This window comes from Nestor notabilis, unplaced genomic scaffold, assembly GCF_000696875.1.
Source record: "Nestor notabilis isolate BGI_N333 unplaced genomic scaffold, ASM69687v1 scaffold2603, whole genome shotgun sequence".
NCBI lineage: Eukaryota > Metazoa > Chordata > Aves > Psittaciformes > Psittacidae > Nestor > Nestor notabilis.
The window spans coordinates 23200-38885 of NW_009920395.1; the positions used below are offsets into that span (position 1 = coordinate 23200).

General features: G+C 38.6%; 2 protein-coding genes across 2 annotated transcripts in view; both read left to right on the plus strand.

Annotated features, from left to right (window-relative positions):
• FETUB (fetuin B) overlaps nucleotides 1-3966 on the plus strand; it is a 9414-nt gene extending 5448 nt beyond the window's left edge. The window contains 5 exon segments of the mRNA XM_010010646.1: nucleotides 278-365; nucleotides 827-993; nucleotides 1915-2028; nucleotides 2943-3032; nucleotides 3547-3966. Coding sequence (XP_010008948.1) covers nucleotides 278-365; nucleotides 827-993; nucleotides 1915-2028; nucleotides 2943-3032; nucleotides 3547-3966 — 879 coding nt within the window.
• Nucleotides 3967-11962: 7996 nt separating this feature from the next.
• Nucleotides 11963-15686, plus strand: part of HRG (histidine-rich glycoprotein) — a 10077-nt gene continuing 6353 nt past the window's right edge. The window contains exons 1-2 of the mRNA XM_010010647.1: nucleotides 11963-12160; nucleotides 15010-15117. Coding sequence (XP_010008949.1) covers nucleotides 11963-12160; nucleotides 15010-15117 — 306 coding nt within the window. The remainder of the gene's footprint in view (nucleotides 12161-15009; nucleotides 15118-15686) is intronic.

Genomic DNA, 15686 nt, shown 5'->3' on the forward strand with positions numbered 1-15686 from the left:
AAGGTCCAAAGCCTAAATGGCCTATATGTCTTCTGTGAAGTCAAGAAATAGAATCATAGAATCATTTAGCTCAGAATTACACCAGTGGAAGATATGGCCTTTTATTTTTTAAGGAAGTACTTAGAAATGTGCTTCACTGCCATTAACTGTCTATTAACACAACTTTTTCCTTGAGAAGAATTTCGTGACTGCAAATTAATCACTCACTGTCTAGGTGCTAAGTAATTGGTGCAAAGAGAGCATTATTAATTGTTTCTCAGTGTTTATATTGTTTTAGGCTTATGGTCAATGCAAAGCAATTATTTACATTAATCAGGCAAGAAATTTTGCTCATCTGAATACTTATGAGTGGATTTTACAACCAGGTATGTCTTTATTCAACACACTCACTTTAAAAGAGGACTGGTAAAACACTCTTTGCTAGATAGCATTACTTGAAATTTTAATAGCAATTATGGCACCATGGTGTCTCAGCAGGGCCTCTATATGGACTTCTGCTTTCTAGTCCAAAAAGCATTTTTATGGGTTTGTGAAAGGCAAGTACAAACAGCAAGCCCACTACCAGTAGGTTGAGCTTTTTTCTTGCAGCATCTCTGCCTCCACTGCAGTATTTTTATGAGTCTGCAAATTCATGAAGATTCAAAATTGTTGAGTGAATCAAACTACATATAGTTACTTCAGGGGACTGTAAGACAGGTCCTAGGTAGCGTTTGGGTTGAGGGTAGGGTAGGGTTGAGGGCATAGATGCATTTACAGAGACCTACACTATCAATATACTCTAATGGTTATGCTTTCTCTAATGACACTTTTTTGTTTGAATAAAAAGTTCCACCCAGATATATTCGGACAGTATGTCCTGACTGCCCAGTTGATGACAATCCAACTAAACCCAAATATTTGGAGGCTGCTGTTCAAAGCCTTGCCAAGTTCAATGTAAAGAGTGAATAAACTCATTATTTCTCTGTCCTCAACGTCACAAGAGCTTCAATGCAAGTAAGCTCATATGATTTGCTTTAGCCCTCAAGAAGTATGGATCCACCTGTTATATTTCATATGATTTGTTATGTTTTACAGATTGTTTAGAATTTGTATCATCTGTGTTGAACAGAGAATACTTTCATGCAGAATTTTGGGAAATGAAGATCTGCTTTGATTCAAGACTTCGACTCTACCTATTAAAAAAAAAAAGCTTTATGCAAAACCGAAGTCCGATTTGTGTTCCAAAGTTTAGAAAAGCTTCACTGTTAGCTCTTTCTTCTACCACCACCATCAGTTAGTAACTCCCTAATAGAAAGTATTTAATAAAGCACAGTCTTCCCTTCCAACACATACCCGTAATTCACTGAATGAGTTTAAACATGGTTTAAAACTAATTTTAGAGTAACAGATAGTTACTGATCTCCTGGGCAAATCCTGTTTGTTTACCACAGTAATATCCGGTCTCTCAAAAATTTATTATGTATAGATAGCAAAGTGGTTTTCACTCTTTGTCTCAAACGGTTAGATATTATTACAATAGAGTAACTAATTGATCCCATTTTCCAACCTTGAGGTACTTGCATTTCAGAAATATAAAAAGTGATCCTGTTCATTAAAACAACCAGAAATTACCAACAAGGCACTGAAGAGGGTCTTGGATACGTAGTTCTATGTGGATGCTAACTTATTACTAAACCCAAACTCATTTCAACTATAGCAAATCCATAATTTACTAAGAAGTAAAAAATAACCCGGCAATAAAGCAACACTGGCAAAAAATCATGCTCCTGTAATACAATTATTAGTAATGCCCCAAGTGTAACCTGCTGCTTCTACACTTAGGAGGAGTTTTACATTTATTTCAAGGTCTGTAGGATTCTTCCTTCTTCCTGACACACACACAAGGTCTAATTGCCACTGGTCTCTCATTTATAGTGGGTTGAAGGTCCTGCACATTTTGTAGAATCTTTAATCCAGGAGACATCCTGCTCCAAAAATGACATGATTGCTGACATCTCCAAATGCGAGCCACTATCATCAGAACTAGCTGTGAGTACTTTTCCTTGTATAAACACCTATTTTTCAGATACTATGATCCCTCAGTGAATACTTAGCCTATCCCTTTGGTTCTTTGCAGGCAAGAATCAAAGCCCACAGTCGTCTTTTTATGGGTTGTAGCTTTATACAGTCTTGCAACTGTATAAACTGCTTTAGAATAGAGAAAACATTTCAGTAAGCGTTCTGAGTTCTTACCTAAAAGTCCATGAATAAAGAAAACAGAAAAAAAACCCCTAAACACCCAGAAAAAGGCAGGGAAGCCACTGCCTTACAAAACTGATTCATTCTTAAGTATTCTTCTCCAAGTAAACAGACATAGACAGTAAAGCATAAACAATGCATAAAGAGTATATTCATACTGCAATCAGGTTAGTAAGGAAAACATTTAGCAACTAAGGAAAAAATATAAAAAAACTGAAAGACTGAATGAGCATGCTGCCAAGAGATAGCATTTCAAGCCCCATCTTGAGATCCAAGCCATGTCACCTGCAGCCCAGTAAAGCCACAACTATTAGAAACAAAATTTTCTCATGGTTTCTTTCACCAGCGTGGTGTGAAATTGCTTTCGTATAAAAAAGTATATTGTGTTCCATTGCACAACTTGCCTGCATGGAGATATTCTGGTGCAGCAGATCTTAAAGTGTGCTCTTGTAGTTGGGCCTTAAGTGGCCAATTTATTTCTACTATCATGTTACCTAACCCTCAATGCAAATATAAAGCCTTTCGCAAAATGCTGCCTCCCTTTGTGAACTTGCCTGTCCCCAAGTAGAAGTTTGATGAAGCTGCTTATCCCTACAAATACACACAGAAGCTATAACTATTCAGTCTTTCTTAATCCTTTTACAAGATGGGAGCTAACAATCAGTGCCACAATGTGAAAAAATGTTTGCATTTTCTTCTTCCAGCAAACAGGCTTCTGCAAAGGCTCTGTAGTAAACAGTGACTTGGAACATGAACAGTTTGTCACAATACCCTGTGAAATCTACAGTCTGCAGGTATTTCTTAATCTAATCTTAATATCTTAAAATTGCAAGAGTAATACTCCTTTAAAAAACAAGAATTGCACTTTTGAAAGCCCAGCCATTCTAAAGTTTTCTTATTCACAAAGATACAGGCTTCAAGAAAGCGATAAGGCCAAATAAGAAAGAAATCTATATTGTGATAAAACAGTAGGTTGCTAGGTGGATAGAGATTGTTGCTAAGTGTTGCAGGGGCAATAGAATAAGTATAGAGTCAATTATACACTGTGTTCAGAATGCTCTACAAAGAAATCATAAATAACGAAGGTAATACAAAGAGTAATAATTATCTAGTTACCCAAGCTTCATGACCCTATCTCCACCGGCATAAGAAGGAGTTCCATCTGTCTATCCTTTGACCTCCTGTTCTGCAGCTGGTCTTTGCAGACTGGAATTGCAACAGATCCTTGGTATGAAGGGTAACCTTCTTTATAACTGAAAGAATTTGGAATAGCTTCAAAATGGGTAATGCTTATTGCCTGTTATATAGGATCCTGCCACTGAAGAGGGGAAATGGGAAGCTAATCAGACACCTGGAAAATCCAGCCAGAATTATCAACAAGCTTTACCACCAGAAACCAATCCTTTCTCCCCACACCTAGAAGAAACAGTGGGCTGGGTTAAGATTCTACCACCTTCAACTGAGGAGGCCTCTTTCCAAAACCTACTGAAAAGTCAGAATGAACATAAAGATGGAAAGCCAGTTCCACCTGAGGCTGTAGGACCTATGCCCAGTCTTGATGGAGAGAAGACTCAAGTAGGCAAACCAGACATGACCAAACCAGTCACTGGACCAGTTATTCTCCCTTTTCCTGAAGAAGTTTCTCTATCAGACTCATGCCCAGGAGAAGCAAGGAAGACAAATTCCTTTGTCCAGCCTTTGCTGCCTCAAAAGCCTACCAAAGTCTAGCCAGCATCCAATCGCCTCAACTACCTGCAACAAAATAATGGCCACAATGCCAACCTGATCTTTCAATATGTGTAACATCTTTAAATAAATAAATTGCTTATTGAAGTCTTCATCTTTGGAATTCTTAGGTTTAAGAAAATGTAAGAATAGATTAGAAAAAGAAATCTAACTGGTGCTTTTTCCAACAGAAGTGTTTGGCTTTTAATTCTCAAATTCCTCTTATCAGTAAGATCATGACGGAAAGTTAACCAAGGAATGTAAAAGAACTTGCAGGGCTCAGACAGCCTGAAGGCATCAGAAAAAAAACATCCTCAGTAGTACAAATCTGTCAGGGCACAGTGCAGGATGGCTACTCCCCAAGACATGGTGAGATGGAGCTGAGCATGATAACCAGGCTGGCAGGGTAGGGGCCTATCCCATGGAACCTGAGCAAGGCAAGCCAGGCAGACCCAGGGATGGTAGTCAGGTTACGGGAAGAGGCCAGATCACCATGTAAGTTCATGGGCAATGAGGCAGGTCTGAGGTCTGAAGGAAATGGGGTTGAGTTGGCTCTGGCTGTGGCCTCCCCACAACACTGCCTGGGACCATGCCCCCAGGGTCACCAAGGGAAGGGAAACAGCCCTACACATGCTGTTGCTGAGTTGGCCCTAAGCCCTGGCGGCCAAGCCTCCAGGAGGAAGGATGCTCTCAAGTCCCTCACAGAGTCATACCTAGTATAATGGGTGTGACTCCGTACAAACGGGGGAAGAGAACTTCAACACTGTTCAGCATTAAAAGCCACTGGGTTTTTATTATTTTATGGGTTAACTTCTTAATTGTAATGCAATGAGCTTAGCCCATTTTTTTATTTCCTGTAGAAGATCTCAACAAAGATTTTTTTCCTAAGGCTTTATACCCTCACTTAAAGACAGTGGAAAAGGCTACCCACATGTGAAACCTCTGCAGATAATTCTCACTGGTGTAGAATCAAGCCCAGGCTACCCATATTCTTATGCTTTACTAACCCTGCTGTGCAGACAGAATTATGGTTTACAAAATCAGCCTAATTCTTTCCTGAGATAGGTCATATTAACTGCCTTCAGGGACACTCTACAGCCTGTAGCTCAGAAAAATCAATTTCACTAAAGCGAGACATAGCAACTGTACTGACAATAACAAATATAAATAAATGAGAAGACAAGAAGAAGAAAAAGAGTGAACATAGGAAAGAAATGTCATTTGTGGCCAGGACTACACTGATATTTGCAATAATTATAGGGTTGTATGAGACCAGAGAGCCTTTCTTTAGTTGCCACCAGACCTGTAATATCATTTGTTCTAAACAAAATAAAAAAAAATATTATTGTTTCTGAAGATTTAGTGCTGCTGAATCATCCCTCAAGATACTGGATAATTTCTCCATACAAAGAGTCTTCCAGAAAAAAAAAAAAAAAAAAAAAAAAGAGTTTGTTAAAGTATTCTGGCATTATGCAATTTGCTTAAAATGGATTATTATACTATTAAAAATAAAATACAAATAAAAGTATTATTTCATTTTGAGTGGGTACAAACTAATATTGAAATATTGTATGGAATTATCTTCACAACAAATGTTTGTTTTTTCAGTTTGAAAAGCTCTTAAAAACATAAATTTTATATAAAGGAGTAATTTAATTGCATCCAAGATTAATAAAAGCCAAAAAGTGATATGTGAAACACAACAGAGCCAAAAATAATTCCATTTCAATTCAACATAATGAGAATCATCAAGATATTTTAGTTTCATTCATTTCAGAGTAAAAAACAATTCAAAATTGTTCTCAATTTTGTTCTCAAAAATCCTAAAATTCGAATTCTAATTCTTATCGCAGTATGAGCTGTAGGCTGTGTCAGCAGTCCCCTTTTTATTAAATCATCAAATTACAGCATCTTGGTTTCCCTTGGGAAGTTTCACCTTTGCCAGGTCAGGTTTGCCTAGCATGACCAGTGTGTTCTACCTCCCTGCACAGGCACTGCTGATTTGCCACATGCCAAAATCAGGGTACCAGATACCACCCCATGCCCTTACACAGAGCACTCACTGTTGGCTTTAGGGAGGACAAGAGCATTGGGGCAGCAGCCCATTGTGATTTTCAAAATGCTTTTTTTGGCTCTCTCTTCACCATACTTCTCACTTCTGCTATTTTATAAGACAGTCTATTGTATTAATTGTTTGCATGCCGATTCTAATCTCGCTGTGGTTCTATCTGTTTAATGACACTACTGAGATTTATATCAATATATGTAACCAGATTCTTCCCCAAAAGGGAAAGAAATCCACTTCATTAACCACTAGCCACAGCCAAGGATACCCCATTTTGGTTAGTTCTTTTTCTTGACTACAGCTGCTTATGATAGTAAATTGAACAGCCACAGCAACAAGTGAAGATAAATGGAGTGGAGCTGGTGTGAAGATAAATAGGGAGTTAAAGAGAACATCTGAATGTCTGGATTCAAAATTTTGAGCATTTGATTTGGATATTGGTTAGCCTGTTCTGTACACCAGGCTTAAAAATGACATTTGACTCAATAACTTTCCTAGCTTTGATCTGAGATTTAGGATGAAAGATTTCTATGATTTAAAAATAAATACTAGAAGGGGTATTTATTTAAGTGGTGACTATCTCTACAGTACAGATCAGCAAGCATCAGTGGTCAGTAGAGATTCCCGAGCACTTCCTTTATTTGCTGTGGCTGCTCCAGCACCGAGAGTCGTACCCAGCTTTCACGTCACCTAGGCCACCACCAACATTTATCATAATTGAGGCCTGGCATTAATATCCAAGACTAAATTATTGAAGTACAGGTAGTAGACTGAAGATTTATAGTTTCTGTGTTTACTTTATCTTCAGGACATACCTGGATATTACGCACTCCCAGATGGCATTGATATGATTGACAGCTGATAACGTTTAGTCATCACTACTTCAAATCCTGCTGCTGATTCAGCAGATTTATGCCAATCTGTGAGTAGGCCAGCACTCCCTCCAACATGCCCACACAAACAGGTAAGGGCACAGGGTGTGATGCATCTGGTCTACACACATTTACTCAATTTGACAGCATGATCAGGCAGGACTGCAGCAAATCTTCTAAAACCAGGCCCAGATAGTGCCAAACCTCCTATCTTCTGGCCAAATTTCTCACCTTCTAGCCAAACTGATCAAAACAGCTGGCAGTAACACCCTATACCTATCTTCAGTCACACCCAAACAGTCTCTGTGAACGGTTGTGTGCTGTTTCTCCTTCTCCTGCAGAGAACAGGCTAGTAAAACAGAGAAGCCATCCATCCAGTCACTGGAGATGAGAAGCAGGAGGATTTTGGAAGACAATTCCCAACTCATTTTTCAATTTTGTTTCACAGTTTTTCAACACTTATTGATCTTACAATATTAAATAATCTATTATTAACTTGCTGTCTGGGCAACGTCCCCTAAAATCTGGTCTGATGTTTATCTGAACAAACATTCCAGTTTCACATGGAAAATGTTTTGTATTCAGGCACAGATAACTAATGGTCAGTGACCTCTGGGGCTGTTGATGTTCTTACCAGATGCTATCAAGCCTTTATTTCTGAATATAGGAGAAGCATAGTGAATTTAAAAAAGGGCAGTAACATTCAAAGGATACAGAATAAGATATGCTGGCTTATTTATGCATGCATTGGCTACGCATTTGTTTAGATTTTTAGCTACCTGAATTTTCAGCTATCTGATTCTATGATTCTATCATTCTCTTACAGCCATTATTGGCCAATCAAAAAGTTTTTAAAAAGCAAGACTCAAATATCAAAGTTCTCAAGATGGGCTTAAAAATCAAGATTTTTATAAAATAAGTTAATTATGAATTCTATTTATGACTTCAGAACCTGCCCGTTGAACACACTTCATGGTTAAACATTTTCTTCCACATCTGAGAGATTATAAATATTAAACAGCTGTATTCAGAATATATATCAGAACCAAAGAGTAGTTTGGGTTGGAAAAGACCTTAAAGCTCATCTAGTTCCAATCCACCTGCCATGGACAGGGACACCTTCCACTAGACCAGATTGCTCAAAGCCGTGTCCAACCTGGCCTTGAACACTGCCAGGGATGGGGCAGCCACAACTTGTCAGGGCAACCTGTTCCAGTGTCTCACCACCCCCACAGTGAAGAATTTCTTCCTAATATCTAATCTAAATATCCCCTCTTTCGTTTAATGCCATTCCCCTTTGTCCTGTCACTACTACCTGCCTTTGTAAAAAGTCCCTCTCCACCTTTCTTGTCATCCCCTTTAAGAACTGGAAGCTGCTCTAAGGTCTCCCTGGAGCCTTATCCAGGCTGAACAACCCCAGGTCTCTCATCCTGTCTTCACAGGAGATGTGCTCCAGCCCTCTGATCTGCTTTGTGGTCCTCCTCTGGACTTGTTCTAACAGCTCCATTTTCCTCTTGTGTTGGGGGCAGCAGAGCTGGACACAGTACTCCAGAAGGGGTATCATGAGAGTGGAGCAGAGAGGAAGAATCACCTCCCTTGACCTGCTCGGCAAGCTCTTTTTGGCACAGCCCAGCACACTGGTTGGCTTTCTGGGCTGCGAGTGCATACTGCTGGCTCATGTTGAGTTTCTCATCAACCAGTATATTATTTTGATTTCAAAGGTAGATTTTAAAGACCTCCAACTAGACATAATACTAAATACTATACAATCACAACAGTTGCAAATACTTCCCTTCTGTTAATCTACTACAACTTATAAGCATGAATTAAAGCTTAAATATTAAGAACAGTATAATGCCACAAGCCCTGAAAAAGTAAAATCCCTTGGAACTTCCTCTGACACTAACCTTAACATCAACTTCTTAACCTCACCTTTTTCCCCAGCCTCTCAAGCCTGACAAACGGGTCACTCTCGCAACATATCCTTAAGGACAACATCTTACAATTTGGCTGGTTTTTTTCTAGAAAGCAGTTTGCAGCCAGTGGCACTGAGGACAAGACAAGGAATACTGATGCCCTTTCTATTCCCTGTATTAGTTCTTGAGGCCTCCAAAGCAATGAGACTTCATCATCAACCTGCTCACTTGACAGCTGGTCTCCTCCAAACAGCTTTTGAACTTAAGGTTTGTTTGAACAAAATTTGATAGACAAGGTGATGAAGCTTCTAAAAATTTGATTAAAAAAATGGTGACTGGTAAAGAAAGATAAGTTGTGGGAGGGGAAGCTATATGATCAGGGTATAAAATCAGGCCACCCTGGTCTGAAGCTATAAGGCATCACAGACTGAAAAAAAGTAAAGACATGCTAGCCAGGATTTCACCTATAACTGACTGGAGCCACATGTGTCTTTGTAAGCTCTACTCTTGCTCAGAAGCAGAAATAACAGCAACTGCAGAGCAGCACAGGCTATAAGATGGATAAGGTCTTGCCACCTGCATAACTAATTGAGCTGTGTGATTTGATAACCCCAGCCTGAGTGAAACACTACTGCAGAAGGCAGAGAACAGTCAGCTAGCATAACAGTTATCTGTAAATACTTACAGCTATATTTTAGGAAAGGAGCCATTGATTATTGTGTGTTTTCTCTTTCATTTGTCAGATTTCTTTTTGTTTCCCCTCCCCTAGAATAAATTTCTATTTATTAAGCATTTGATACACTGTTTTCCAAGTGAGGAGGATAAACCTCTTTTTTGTGTGTTTTCCCAGATTTCTAGAGAGAGGTTTAGAAAGGATGTTTCTTACTAACTCCTTAAAGTTTGAATGTGGACTACCTCTTACTGTTGTAAGTCAAGCCTTGGCAAAAGTAATAAACAAGCTTTAGATAATCTATTCAAGGGAAATGCCATGTTTGGATAAATATTCCTATTCCTACCAGAAACCTGTTTATGGAAATAGGTTCATTCAAGCAACAAACAAAACTTGGAAGTGATAAATATAAAAACAAAATAGGTATTAAAAAAAATATCAAACTGGATGAGAAATACATTATACTGACCCAACTATGACTGAAAATTAACTGCTCTAACTGTGACTGGAGTGCTTGTCCATGCTGTACTTCAATAATAGAGTCCAATCTTTCTTTTCCAAGGAAATTAAGGACAAAACTCTTTACAGACAGAACAGAATCTTACTTTTACTTCTGCAGTCAGTGTTGCAGGAACTGTACATTTTCTACTGTTTATTCATAGTGTTTCTATTTCAGACACAAAAAATACACAAGCCACTGTCAGAAAAATGATTGGTGTCACAATGAACAGCACAGAACAAAAGGATTAAAAAAGAACAACCTGCAAACAATAGATGACTAAGGGAATTATGTTCTAAATTACCTAATCTGATGCCTTTCTTCAATATGACTGCCCATTTGAAAAATTAAACAGTATTGTAATGAATGGGTGTGCAATCTGGAACACAGCAATGAGGCGAATATTACTTTTAACTGATGAGATGTATTTCAAATGTCTTTGATTATTTACACAACATTTATTTCACCTTTTCTTTTTTTCAATCTTTGAGAAGAAATTCTGAATTGTTATAATGAAACATTATAAATACATATACAAAAGAAATGCCCTACTGCATCAGAACAATGGTTCACCCACCCTAGTAATCATCTCTCAAAGTGGAAAGACAGTTGTGGTTAAGAGATATGTATGACCTGCCCCCTTTCTGCAAACCATTCCTCTGGTTATTTTTCCCAGAATAGTTGTTATAGGGATTTTAAAGAGTACTTACCTGCTTAGTCCTCCTAGCATCCACTTAAAGACCTGCTATCCATGAACTTTTCTAAGCCATTCTGACCCTGCTGATACTGCCTGCCTCTGTATCTTCATACGTCAACAAGTTCCAGAAGTTCTCTACCCATTGTGTGGGGACTATTTTCATCCATTTTAAACTGACTCACACTAATTTTGAGTATCCCTGGTTCTCATACGGCGAGATTATCCATTTAGCTTATCTACTTCCTAAGAACTGTTAAGTGTGTCCTGAAGTAACTATAGAATAAAGCCACTGCATCAGCTCTGTTATCTAAAAATATGGTTTCTTAGACACCAGACATGCAACAGCTGGATTTTTTTTTTTTTAACAAGGATTAATGAAATGAAGTAAGGGTTAAGGATTACTCTGCATTATATTTCCCAAGGTTCTCACAAAAATAAGTATGTACTGAATTATTTTAATTAATTCAAAAAATTACCAGCAATTCTCTAAAGAAGTCTATGAAGGCTACTACAGCCAAAGAGCACACAAAACTGCTCAGATTGAGAATGCAAAGGCAGCTTTCTGTCACTTCATGCCATGCCTAGATTACACTGGAATTAAGTCAGTCACTCCCATTCTGAACACCAGTCTGAAATGATGTAAAGCTGATAAAAATCTGTTCTAAATTTTCTCAAGCTTGAAGAGTAGCAGGTACTCATATAGAAGCTACAGACCACCAGCTTGCAAATGCACCTTCAGCTACATCCCCTTCCAAATCTGAGTGATCATCTTGTTTCCCTTTCACTACTTCTCTGTTAGGTAAGGATCTGTAAAATCAGGGATAAGGATATAGCCATCATTTGACCACAAATATTTCACCATATTTTCAGTTCAACCATTTTTACAGTAAACAGAAAACCAAGATCGCATAATACATGCATACATAAACTGGACCTTCTTAATTTCAGGCTCAGCAGCACACTGTTAGAAGCTAAGTATTTTTCATACTAAAACACTATTGCACAATGTCTGCTAAAGAATCACAAACATAGTCCCTTTGATGGGCCTTACAAGGCCTACTTTTCTCAAAATCTGCTCAATCACTATCTAATCATTTACTTGATGTTTGTAAATGTTAATCCAGGGTCAAGGTAATGGCACGTCTGACACAACACTCAAATTTATATAAAATCATGCCCTTCTAGAATTCATTTATAACTTTGGTGGGCTACCCTGATTTAAAAGCAGACTACTGACTTTATTAGAGCACAGGCAGAAGTGACCTGATGCCACAAACAAAATGCTGCTTCTAGCTTCAGCTTTTTTCCTAATACTACTGCAGTGCTCTAATGCCCAAAACAAAACAAGCATTACGCCTGCAGACTGTAATACCATTGAAACAGATGCAGGAGTGGCCCTGGATTTGGTCAACAGACACCGCAGAAGTGGCTATGTTTTTGGGTTATTCCGTGTTGCTGATGCACATGAACTACATATAGTAAGTATCAATTTAAAGGATGATTTACATGAGACTGTGATTTTAAAATAATGACACAGCTCTTTAAAAGCTTATGTTTATTGCTTTTAACAGAGGAATGTTGATGTAATTCAAGGAATCAGTTCTGATTTACGCTGTCTCAGTATTCATTTGTGCATGGTTATTGTACATAAGCTTGATCTTGAACAATGCTGAATGCCCTTACTCTTCTGACTGACAAGACGTTGTTGTAAGAGATGCTCCAAACAGCTTTATACAACACTGGAAATTAATCTGTCCCGCCTGTTGTCAGGTCTCAGATGTTGTGTTCAAAATTTGTATTTCAAGGGTTTCTTTAATCTGGAATGTCTAACATTAATTAGATCAACCTATCCTGCAAGACTGGCATTTTGTTATTATCTTAATTCTGGGAGATGAAAATGCCACTCTGTAAAACAGGGGAAGGGCTGGATAGAGAATCTGCTTCAGTCATTTCCCGTTTCCTTCCTGTTTCTATTTCCTAGAGAGAATACATAAGCCTTTGTCAATGATTGCCTACATTTCTGTTTCCTAGAAAGAATACATAAGCCTTTGTCAATGATTGCCTAAATGCCAAAGCAAATCAATAGCAGAAAAAGCAATAGAATACAAAATTTCTTTAACTATTAGACAAAAGAGACCAAGGACATGCAGATATACTAATGCACCTGACTACTTTTTAGCTGCTTGCCTATGAAACTAAAATTCAGGCACACAGCCACTCTTTAAGAAGTGTATTGCACATCTCAGTATGTCAACTTTAAAAACAGGCAGCATCTGATGGAGCTGCTTAAGACTGCCTGTTAGGACAAGAAAAAGGTCAGGAAGTGATCCAAAGCCCAGATTCCAAGGATGTGGCAAGTGATACTATCGGGTTTTACACAATAGCCAGGTAGTTAAAGAGCTCATCTAGGAAGCAGTCAACCTTCTTAATCTTCAGCATTAACAGATCTAAAGCCTCAAGTCTCCCATCCCTGAAGAATCTTGCTGCCATGCAGCTAAGTGTGTGCCACCCCTGTGAAGGGGAGCCAGTGGGCAGTAAGACATGCAAAACTCATTGGATGGATGAGAAGAACCATAGTTATTTCTAAAAAGAAAAATCTCAGTGTTTCTACATTTTAATCAATTATTAACTCCACTAACTATAGAATTGTAACTTAGAATAGGGATCAGAGCTGAGGATTCACATTTCTAGGTGAATGGTATAACCACTAGACTACCATGCTTATGGTTTGCTTTGTACCCTTAATGAATTCTGCTGTCTTTGCAATCCAGGGCCACAGCTTCAGCTAACATACAGAGTCTACAAGAACAGCAAAGACTCTTCTATCTATCTTACTGCTGAAGTATTCTCCCTGTAAGGTCTCTTTCTCAGTTCTAGCATGTCTGGTTCGGCAGCACTCAGTGGCAGTGTGGCTTCATTCAGGCTATGATAGTCTACTGTTAGTCTCCACTCTCCATTAGACATTCACACTGGCCATATGGGGCTATTAAAGGGTTAATGAATGAACATTGTGACCAAAGACTATTACACCAATACAATGAATGCTTATAACATATTTGTTTGAACACGCTCTGTTGTAATCTCAATCCTCCATGTCCCACACTGGGCACCAGAAATGACTGTCATGGTTTAACCCCAGACAGCGAGTAAGTACCGTGCAGCCACTTGCTCATGCCCCAGACCCAGGTGATTCCAAAGGGATTCTGAGGAGAACTGGAAGAAGGTAAACCCCGTGGGTTGATAAAAGAACAGCTTAATAATTGAAATAAAATAAATAATAAAAATAACAACACCAATAATAATAATAGGAAAAAGAGAGAAGGAGTAATAAAATTCAGAATACAGGAAACACAAGTGACGTACAATACAATCGCTCACCTCCTGCTGACTGGTGCCCAGCCAGTCCCGGAATAGCGATCAGTGGCTCCCAGCCAACTGCCCCAGTTTCTATACTGAGCATAACAGTCTAGGGTATGGAATATCCCTTTGGAAGTCTGGGTTAGGTGTCCTGTCTCTGCTCCCTCCCAGTTTCATGTGCATCTCCTCACTGACAGAACATGAGAGACTGAAAAGTCCTTGATCAGGGTGAGCAATACTTAGCAACAACTAAAACATCGGTGTGTTATCAACATTATTCTCATAGTAAAGGCAAACCACAGCACCGTACCAGCTACTAGGAAGAAAATTAACTCTATCCCAGCCAAAACCAGGACACTTTTACATTACAAACCATAATCAGCTTTGTTGCACTGCTCCTTGAATAAATTGAGCAGGAAGCAAAGTTCTGAAAGAGTATCTGGTCACAGAAGTCATTTGAGATGGATGTAGCTATAGAATTGGCTGACAACTGATTTCCTAATAGACCAATATGTTCTATGTGAAAAACAGAAAGATGGAATTTTCCCTACTTGATGGATGCCAGGATAAAAACACACTTTTCTCACAGGTTCTCAGCAAAAAGATAACAGTTCTAAGTTGCAGTAAGGGAAATTCTGACTAGATGTAATGCCAAAAAATAAATCATGGAGAAAGTGGTTAAATTTCTCCATGGAAACTGGAATAGTTCAGAGAGGTTGTGGAACATCTGTCTTGGTGATACACCAAACTTGTCTGAAGCTAACTTTGGAGCTAGCTTTGCCTTGAGCAAGTGGCTGGACAAGATGATCTCCAAAGTTCCCTTCCAGCCTAAACCCTTTCTAGGCTTGTTAGCTCAGAAAAGCCTTAATAGAGAACTACATTAAAGATTAAACATATCTACTTCAAAAAACTTCCTTTCAGACCAAACTTCTTACATACAAACTCTTTTTTACCTGCAATTCTCTTCCAGGGAAATTCATCTTTCCTCTACTTTACTTTGGATGTGCTGGAAACTGAATGCCCTGTATTATCCAGAAGACACTGGGCGTCTTGTGAATACAGTGACACCTATTCCATGGCAAGTAATGGCACCCAGGCATAGTCATATGTCAATAATGCGTTAACTTGATCTTCAACTAACTGCCCAGAAATTTCTGTGTCACAAAATCTCTAAGACTAGGCTTTAATATGGCTCACTATAAAATAAAATCTATTGAATTCTAGACTTGTTGAACATAAGCTAAAGTTTTGGAAAAGGGTCGACTCCTCAAATAAGTGCAGCTTTATTTGTCTCAGAGGAGCTATACTCAACATTCCACTGCAGGTAGCAGTACCGATGTTTTACAAATAATTTGCTGACAACTAAAGGGCATTAGAAACTATTTTTAAAGCATATTCCTAGTATATTAGCCATCAATACCAGTCATATTTTGTCAGTTTCCTTTCATAGCATTTGTTGTATGACAATATGAAATATTGGTAGAGTCATTACACATACGATATGTAGCAATGCTTATCCTTTATTGTTGCAGTCTGAGATGATAACTACCAGTCCAAAAGTTTATTTAAATAGGAGAGTGGTGGAACTACCACACAGAACAAAACAGGAAGGCCACGAAGAGGAGAGGAGAGGAGAGGAGAGGAGAG